At 44.7% G+C, this 8,931-nt stretch overlaps 2 protein-coding genes across 7 annotated transcripts; one reads left to right on the top strand and one right to left on the bottom strand.

Annotated features, from left to right (window-relative positions):
* Nucleotides 1–33: 33 nt before the first annotated feature.
* LOC114868793 (sialoadhesin-like) lies at nt 34–2,499 on the top strand. Of its 2 annotated transcripts, XM_029172574.3 has the most exons (6): nt 34–285; nt 355–399; nt 472–732; nt 803–1,045; nt 1,244–1,489; nt 1,883–2,499. In XM_029172574.3, the coding sequence occupies exons 1-6, from the start codon at nt 234–236 to the stop codon at nt 2,008–2,010; spliced, it is 975 nt and encodes a 324-aa protein (XP_029028407.1). In that variant the 5' UTR covers nt 34–233; the 3' UTR covers nt 2,011–2,499. The 2 variants fall into 2 exon arrangements, with proteins under 2 accessions (XP_029028407.1, XP_029028404.1); XM_029172571.3 differs by having other exon boundaries at nt 355–732.
* A 339-nt stretch (nt 2,500–2,838) lies between these two features.
* Nucleotides 2,839–6,391, bottom strand: LOC114869047 (uncharacterized). 5 transcript variants are annotated; one of them, XR_008696444.1, is made up of 6 exons: nt 5,667–6,391; nt 5,287–5,580; nt 5,136–5,207; nt 4,636–4,704; nt 4,473–4,550; nt 2,839–4,141 (listed from the first exon to the last, which is right to left on the bottom strand). XR_008696444.1 is itself a non-coding variant. In XM_029172860.3 (5 exons), the coding sequence occupies exons 1-5, from the start codon at nt 6,099–6,101 to the stop codon at nt 4,121–4,123; spliced, it is 891 nt and encodes a 296-aa protein (XP_029028693.1). In that variant the 5' UTR covers nt 6,102–6,387; the 3' UTR covers nt 2,839–4,120. The 5 variants fall into 5 exon arrangements, 2 of the variants coding, with proteins under 2 accessions (XP_029028693.1, XP_055369967.1); XM_029172860.3 differs by lacking the exon at nt 4,473–4,550 and having other exon boundaries at nt 5,667–6,387; XM_055513992.1 differs by lacking the exon at nt 2,839–4,141 and having other exon boundaries at nt 4,148–4,550.
* Between the last annotated feature and the right edge of the window lie 2,540 nt (nt 6,392–8,931).

An 8,931-nucleotide genomic window follows, 5' to 3' on the forward strand; every position in this document is an offset into this window, starting at 1 on the left:
ATATTATAACATACCGTACATGACTGTGGTTTGTTTCTGAGACAGTTCAATGATGGAAACTTTTGGTTTGTGCTTCATAAAAGTGATGTGCAGCAGACGGATGAGGAAGTCCCGAGCAGCAGAGGGAAGTGGGCAGAGCCCGGTGAGAGGTGGGAGCTGCTCAGGCAGCGTTCTGTGGTTGGAGCGACTGAGGCAGACGTGGGATCACACACACACTGACAGTCAGTCACAGCATGAAGACGCCTCCACACGACATGGAGGCTCCAGGTCTCTGCCTGCGGCTCTGTGAGTTCTGCAGCTTCACCGGCTTCTGTGTCCGCTGCTAAAAGTCACTGACGGTCCTTTGTTCCCTAGCGATGCTGCTTCTGGTTCTGCCGGGTTCACGCGTGGAGAGCAGCGGTGAGCAGCGTCTCACACACGGCGCCCGTTCAGACCTGGTCCTCCTCCTAACGTCCTCTGACTCGCTGACAGACGCAGACTTCTGGGCCGTCACCAGCCGCCTGCAGTACTTCCAGTACGAGGCCGTGTCCTTTCACTGCCAGGGTCTGAGCGGCTCCTCTCAGCTCCGAGGCCTCAGGAACGCCGAGGGCTTCCTCACCCTGTGTGACCTCCAGAGCCCGTGGAGCAGCTTCTCCTGCACCGTGGAAACAGCCTATCCAGGAGACAGCGGCCGCTACTGGTGTGAGACGGAGACGGGGCAGAGGAGCGGCGCCGTCAACATCTCCGTCACCGGTGGGTCCACGTCTGCGGCGCCAGCGCCGCCGCCACGCGCCGCTTTCACGCCTCTCTGTCACCCGTTCAGCCGGGTCCGTGATCCTGGTGAGTCCGGTCCTTCCTGTGACGGAGGGCGTGAGCGTGACTCTGCGCTGCAGACAGAAGGTTTCCTCCAGCTCCACAGCTGATTTCTACAAAGACGGACGGCTCGTAGCAAGAAGCTCCACGGGGGAGATGAGCGTCCACAGCGTGTCCCAGTCTGATGAAGGACTCTACAAATGCAGCGTCCCCGGAGCAGGAGAGTCCCCCCAGAGCCGGCTGCTTGTCAGAGGTAACCATAGCAACGGGATGCAACTGGACGACCCACGACCGTTACATCAGGTTCTGTTTGTAGGGAGGGAAAACTAATGCGGACCCTTAACTGAGCACATTGACACCTATGACACCAGCTTTTAATAATAACACATCATCTTCTACCTCCGTCCGTCGTGGCTCCAGCACAATCTGAACCCCAGCCGTTGTCTTCCAGCCGACGCCGTGGTCCTGCTCTGTCCCGTCCTGCCTGTGATGGAGGGCGTTAATGTGACTCTGCTCTGCCGTAAGAACAGCATCTCTCCCAACTCCACAGCTGCTTTCTACAAAGACGGCGTCTTCCTGCGGAGCAGCGCTACAGGGAGGACGACGCTGCACAGCGTGTCCAAGGCCGACGAAGGCTTCTACAGCTGCAGCCTGTCTGGAGGAGGAGCGTCAGCGCCCGGCTGGCTGGCTGTTAAAGGTCCAACACTGAACTGTCATTTAACTTACTGGAACCGCAACCTGCTAACGTGCTAATGTGCTAACATGCTAACCTGCTAATGTGCTAAGATGCTAATCAACTAACCTGCTAATGTGCTAACCTGCTAATCTGCTAATGTGCTAATCTGCTAACGTGCTAATCTGCTAACGTGCTAAGATGCTAACCTGCTAATCAACTAACCTGCTAACGTGCTAATCTGCTAATGTGCTAACGTGCTAATCTGCTAATGTGCTAACCTGCTAACGTGCTAAAATGCTAAAATGCTAACCTGCTAATCTACTAATCTGCTAACGTGCTAATCTGCTAACCTGTTAAACTGCTAACCTGAGCTGAACTGATACCACCGACTCATATCCACTCTTGTGTTTGCAGCCCATCACAGAGACGCGTGTTCCTCAGGCTTCAACCACGCCTTCCTGGTCCTGAGAATTGTTCTGACTGTGCTGATGTCTGTGCTGCTGCTGGGTCTGCTTCACTATGGGCACAGTCAGAGGAGATAAGTCTTCAAAGACTTTGGTGAAGTAGATGATGTTTGACTTTCTCACAAGTAAAGCTTAAAACCACAGTTTCTGACAGATGTAGTGACTATTTTTAAATGGCTACAGGTCTGTTTTATCAGTAGACGCTGGTCTGTGGTGAAGTTTTAAATGCTTCAGCTGCTGCTTTTAATTTCAGCTTCTTAGACACATATGCAGTTAAAACCAAGAAAGTAATAGTTGGTCAGTTTATGTGTTTGGTTCTCAACAGTGGTTCTACACACTGAGCACATTTACCTTCATGATAACTGTGACCTGTTTAGTCTGTGTGGTTAAAATTTTGCTTTGTCGTCTCACAGTTTTAAGAAGACACAACAGTGAGATATTAAAACACAAGATTCAAATGTCAAATATCAAATGTTTGGATTTGTATTATTTTATTTAATTTTCAAATATGTGTGATTCGAGTGAAGAGCTGCAAGTACTTAAAAATAAAAATAAGACGTACACTGAGCTTTAGTGTTTGTTAATTGAGTGGTTCTAATGTAAAAGGAGCACCTATAACTAGTTTTCTCACATTTAACTAAATGACACAACATGTTTTCTCACATTTAGTTAAATGTGCAAAAGTCTAAATGTAAATGTTAAATATAAAATGTAAATGTTAAATGTAGATGTTAAATGTAAATGTAAAATGTTAAATCTAAATGTTAAATTTGAAATCTAAATGTTAAATGTAAATGTAAATGTTAAGAGTCAGATGTGGGCATAGCTCCGCCCACATCTGACTCTGGATCGCTGGACTAAAATACTGAAGAGAAACCTGAAGTCGAAGCCATCATGGCCGCCAGCTCCGACTCCCTCCCGTTCCAGTTTTATTCATATTCAGTTTTTCACTCGGCGAACATTTAACATTTAACATTTACATTTAACATTTAACATTTACATTGAACATTAAACATTTACATAGACTTAGACTTTTGCACATTTACCTAAATGTAAGAAAACATGTTGTGTCATTTAGTTAAATGTGAGAAAACTAGTTATAGGTGCTCTTTTTACATTCGGCACCCCATATGGTTCTGTTACGTTGAAACAACTTACGTTACTTTGTCAAGAGGAGAACGGTATTATGATGAAATAGCATGCCAGCTATCCTAGCATAGCGTGCTGGCTATTTTAGCATAGCGTGCTGGCTATCCTAGCATAGCGTGCTGGCTATCCTAGCATAGCCTGCTGCCTACTTTAGCATAGCGTGCTGGCTATCCTAGCCAAACTTTCCAATTAGTTTATTAAGATTAGTTTTTTGCTGTTTTCTTGTCATTAAAAAATCATATTACTTGTTACTTGGTGATTAGATAAATATGATACAGGTAATAATATACTATATTAATACAAAAGATTTAAACATAAAAGGTCTGGGTGTCACTAAATGATCAAATAACGTATTTAAATAAAAGCGTCACCAGCTAAATTTGTCAGAATGTGTATTTCTGAAGTCAGACTTCTCCACCAGGTGGTGATGCAGACACCAGGATGAGGGGGAAATCTGCTGCTCTCACATTAAAATCATCTTGTGAATTCCCAGCTGCTGTAAATACACACTCCATAAACTGTTGTCACTTTATAGTGTGACCTTTGAACTGCGTTAATCTAACTCATTCGTTTGTCATTAGTAGATGTATGTTTTTGCTCTCCGACCTTATCTTTCTGTCCTGATGTATCCAAGAAAAAAATCCTTCAAGGTTTCCACATGTACTGTGTGTGCGTGTGTTTTTGTATTGTTTTGTTTTGTCCCACAACCTGCTTCCACTGTCAGATGGGACGTGGCGCCGTAGACGGCTGCCTGTGTGTCCCAACACCAAGACAAGCTCCTAGTTGTGTAACGTGCACTCTACAGGACCTGGCAATAAAGCTCCTTCTGATTTGGATTCTGAGTAAAAGTGAGAAATGTAGATAATGATGAAAATACAAATAAAACCTGTCAATTTCTCAAACGTAGCACACAGAGGAAAAATGCAATGTCAACAATTGTAATATGAATAACAATACAATAGAGACGTAATAGAGACCAGTAAACTCCAGCTTGATTGTTGCAGATGTTATTACGGTCCTTCCATCATCAACATGGACTTTACTCTTTCTTGAGGAGACTCTGCAAAAGTACAAAAACATAGAAATTAATTTATATAATCACATTAATAATAAATATATACAGGACAATTCAATATGTGAGGAACCGAACACTCTAATGAACATGGGCTCAGATAAATAGTGCATTCCTTTTAAAGGGCACTCTGTCAGAGGGGCTTCATCGCGCCAGCGTGAGCGGTTTGATGTGTTTTTGTCCAGGAGTTGCTCCTCAACCTCTGACTGAGTCACATCCACACGAGTGGCAGAGATAAAAACATGCAAATGGAACGGATCCTCCACCAACAAGCTGCTAAGAGCCACAGTGGAAGACACGGCCCTGGTAGAAGGAGCACCTCCACAAGCTGGTGGAATGTTTCCTGTCTCAGGGTTCCAGGACGGCACTTCCACTGGAGAGACTTTCACAAACGTTGCTGTAGATGTGGATTTGTTCTCTTTAATTCAGTTCTTCATTTTGTCACAAATCCAGTAATGAGCAGCTAAAACATGGTTTCTTACATCATTTTCATCATCAATTGGGCCTGTGGCTCCAAACCAGTCATCGGTATCACCTTTATCCTTGAATTCCTGTATTTAAAAACAATAATAAAACCAGTTACAGCCAACCTGCACCCTGTCCTTGTCTGTTTTTTTACCCCATACAGTCGACCCAGCGGTCACAACCGCACAGCGAGCTCGACAAAACAGCTTCCGTTTCTCATGTTGCATAAGACTCTGGTCTTTCTGACCATATAAAGCATTTCCAGCAGCAACAATCACAGCACAGTCACTTACTGTTTGACCCCATATCGTCATTCACCTAGTGTAAATTGTGTATTTTTTCTTCTGTATTATTTGTCTTTTCCTGCTGTCGCAAAATGACAGTTTCCACCCTCATTCTATTCTATTCTATTCTATTCTATTCTATTCTATTCTATTCTATTCTATTCTATTCTAACAGAAACAGATCACAGTCAGTGACCTTTGAGCCAGTCCTGTTCACACTGCTTTACTGGTACCTGGGCTTCTGCTGGTGGCTCTTGTTGAAGTCCTTGCTGTTGCTGTGATGATTGGGAACGTGATCCAGGATCCTACATTCAACACACACGACATAATGGACATCCCATCATATGCGTGTGGTGGACGCTCCTGTAGGTGATGTCTGCTTACCTGCGCTGCAGGAGGCTGCTCACGTGTTGCTTCTGTCTGATTAATCAGCTCTTTAGCAACTTCACTGTATTTTACCCATCTGTCCTCCCCCGTTTCAGCGTCGAAGGCTTCAGTCAGAGCTTCTACTACTTTTGCTTTCAGTTTCTCTTTCAGGACGTTGTTCTCCTCTTTCAGAACCAGGTAGTCAAACATGTACTTTTTGCCATTCTTTTTGTTGCAGCGTTTACTTTGGTGACAAACCGACATTACAAACATAATAACAACGATGCCCAAGAACACACCAAAGCCGATGATCTGAAGGAGAAGCAACACAATAATCAACTGGACCCACAAAGAAATGACGTAACAAAGACGGAGACTTCACCAGAAAACAAACTCACTCTTGATGTATTTTTCAGCTCAACGAAGGCTCTTTGTTCCGTCGGCGTCATCTTTTCGTTTATACAAGCTAACATGGTCTGATTAGTGAAGTTGCTACAACAAACGTACCAGTCTCCATCAATCAACAAGGTCACAATCCACAGCAGAGCAATGAAAGTAGCTTTGACGCTGTGATAAACAATGTACCATCCGTAGCAGCATGTGCACTCGGTTACTGAATATCTGCAGATTTTTATAAACTTCTTGTCCATCCAGAGAATCAGAAAAAGTACGATGATACCTGGCAGAGTGAAGTACAAACCACACTCTGTGACCTGTTTTTCACAGGAGCACGTCACATCCCTGTTAAGCAAGATGTTGTAGGTGAATATCACGATGATTGTGGTGTAGATCCCCAGCTTTTTCAAGGTAAAACAGTTCAGAGAGTCCAACATCTTCGCACCTGCAGAGTTGGAGCTTGAAATGTCGATGAACAGGTCGACGAGCCTCTTTCATACCTGGTGTTTGAACACAAAGCGCTGGCATCCTCTGCTCCTGCCCACAGAAGGCTGCGGCTTCAGGGAGGACATCAGTGCAGAGCGTGTGTTGAAGGAGGTTGGAACACATGCTGTGAACTCCTTCAGTTTGAGTTAATAACGTTTTAAAGCTTGTGACAGAAACACAGACAGTGGCCAGTTTAGGCCTGATTCTCTGTTCATCATCGGCCAGGCTTTACTCACCAGCTTCTGTTAGAGGCAGAAAACGAGGCCAAGTTACATGAACGACAGCAGAGTTAACAAACAGGTTGAGGCACGAAAGCGAAAGGATGCGCGACGTGTGTGAAAACATCCGACATTCCTGAACTCACTCTCTGCTCGTCCCTCTTTGACCCAGTCTGACTGTTCACAGAGGTCAGAGATAACAAAGCCTTCAAATGTTGAAGGTTGAACCCAGTTGAACCCAGTTGATGAGACTTCACTCTGGCTCCCAGTGCTCCCACTGCTCCCACTAAGATAAACCCTACTTCCAAAACCCTTGTCAGGCTCTCCAACTAGCTGTGGAGATCTGGGTCGTAAATGTGGAATGTGGAACAATTAAAGATGGAAAGAAACTTTGACTCGGAGACAAAGTTCTGATTCAGATGCAACAGAACCTTCAGCTGTCATGAGTCTGACGCCATTGTATTCGGTAGAGAAAATCTTGTTCTTTGATGCAATATTGGTTTGTGTACAATGTCTATTCATGAACTTACATAAGTGTAATGTTGTAACAGAGACACAGGTTTGATGAAGCCACGTTGACCTCCGTTGGTGAAAACAAGTGCCCTCCAACATTTCACAATGTGTTTTGTGTCTGCACACTGGTTTCACTCCTCACACACATTCATTGACACTTTATCTGTTCATCTACTGTATGTTTACTGTTACTCATCCATAAGAAGGAAACCTTCAATAGTCCCATAGTGGGGAACAGCACAGGCACATTAAAGAAAAGTACAGCAACACAATTAGGTTGAGTTTGCACAGTACGACACTATACAGAGACAGTAGGGAGTCAGAGGTAGGGTGGTTGTATGTTCTGTAAATATAATATGATTATTGTACAGTTTTGCACAAATTTTGCACAGAGTGAATTTCCTACATAGCCACTGATGCAGTTGGAGGTAGTTAACAGTCTTATATCTACGATATGTCTCCTTCACACAGCGAGGGTGGATCAGTCTGCTACTGAAGCTGCTCTCCAGAGCAGACAGTGAGTCCTCCAGTGGGTGAGAGTCCTGGTCCATGATGGATGTCAGTTTAGCCAGGACCCTTCTCTCACCACCTCCTGCACCGTGTCCAGAGTGCAGTCCAGGACCGAGCTGGACTTTTTGATGATCCTGTCCAGTCTCTCAGTCCAGTTTATTGTTCAGATGCACTCCCAGGTACTTGTAAGAGTCCACTCTCTCAATGTCCCTTCCCTGGATGTGCATCGGTGGGATGACAGCAGGCTGCTACCACGCAGGAGGTCTTCCAGAGCCGTGCCACCCTCAGCTTTAGGTTCAGGTTGAAGACATGCTCCATGACTCCACACAGTTCGCCTGCGCAGGACTTTATGAGGACGTTGCTTCATCTGCATATATTCAGTTCATTTTAGTCTCATGTCCTGTAATAGTAGTGTAATAAAAGCTTGGTTCAGCTGAAAGTGCTGAAAGTCACCTGGTGCCCCAACTTAAAGGAATAATACTGTTTCTGCAGTAATATTAAATCATTATATATATTATTTATATCACTTAAATCCGCTGCGTATCTAAATACAGAAATATGAAGACAGTCTGTTATTCTGTTTCATTCTGTGAAATTTCTGTGAAAAAAAGAACAAAACTTGAACAGCATCATTGCTGGAGCGTCTGCAGGAAGCTGGCTGCTGCTCACAGGTGAGACTCTCTACCTGTAACTTCAATGTGAGCCTCTGTTCTCTGGTTGATGGAGGTCTGCTGGACTCTGCATGTGTATCTGCTGCTGTGTCTCTTGTCCACAGTCACTCTGCTGCTGACAGTATAGAGGTCATCAGAACCTCTGACTGTCTCTGTAGGTCCAGCAGAGAGGAGCTTTCCCTCAGCGTCCAGCCACAGCAGCTCAGGCTCTGGGAACCAGCCTCCACTCCTACACTCCAGCACCACTGCACCTCTGTCTCTGTCGAGTCCTGATAAACTGATGACGGGGGATGAAACAGCGTCTGGTGCTGAGACAAAAGTTTAATCAATGTGACATATTTGTTTAAAAAATGTCTCCATCTGTTTGCACCTGTTGAATCTAAAGCTCAAAGATCCAGTGACATGAGAAGCTCCACGCTGCTCTAATGTAATGTAGAAGCTCCTATTATAAACTGTCCACTCACCAACAATGAGCGTAACCAGTGCCTGTTTGCTGAGTTTAGGAATGAAGCACCTGTAGGTTCCTCTGTCAGACAGTTCTACCTCAGAGAGCTTCAGGGACATGTTTCCCTCCTTCAGCTGATCACTTTACTACTTTATTCTTTGTACTTCATCAACCTTATTGTTTTTCCACTGGACAACTGAAACTTTACAATAACTGGACAAAGGATGAACTGTTTATCAATGTGTGAGAACAGTTTATGAACTGTGTGTTTGTGTGAGTTACCTCTGCAGCAGTTAAGCAGAAGACAGAGAATCCAACCCCTGAGAGGAAACAGACGGGACTTCTGTAAATGAGGAAGATGATAACTGTTGGAAAAAGTTGAGACAATTCTTAGTGTGACGTGTGTTCGAGCTCTGACTCTGAG

The sequence above is a fragment of the Betta splendens genome, chromosome 2 (genome assembly GCF_900634795.4).
Source record: "Betta splendens chromosome 2, fBetSpl5.4, whole genome shotgun sequence".
Taxonomy (NCBI): Eukaryota; Metazoa; Chordata; class Actinopteri; order Anabantiformes; family Osphronemidae; genus Betta; species Betta splendens.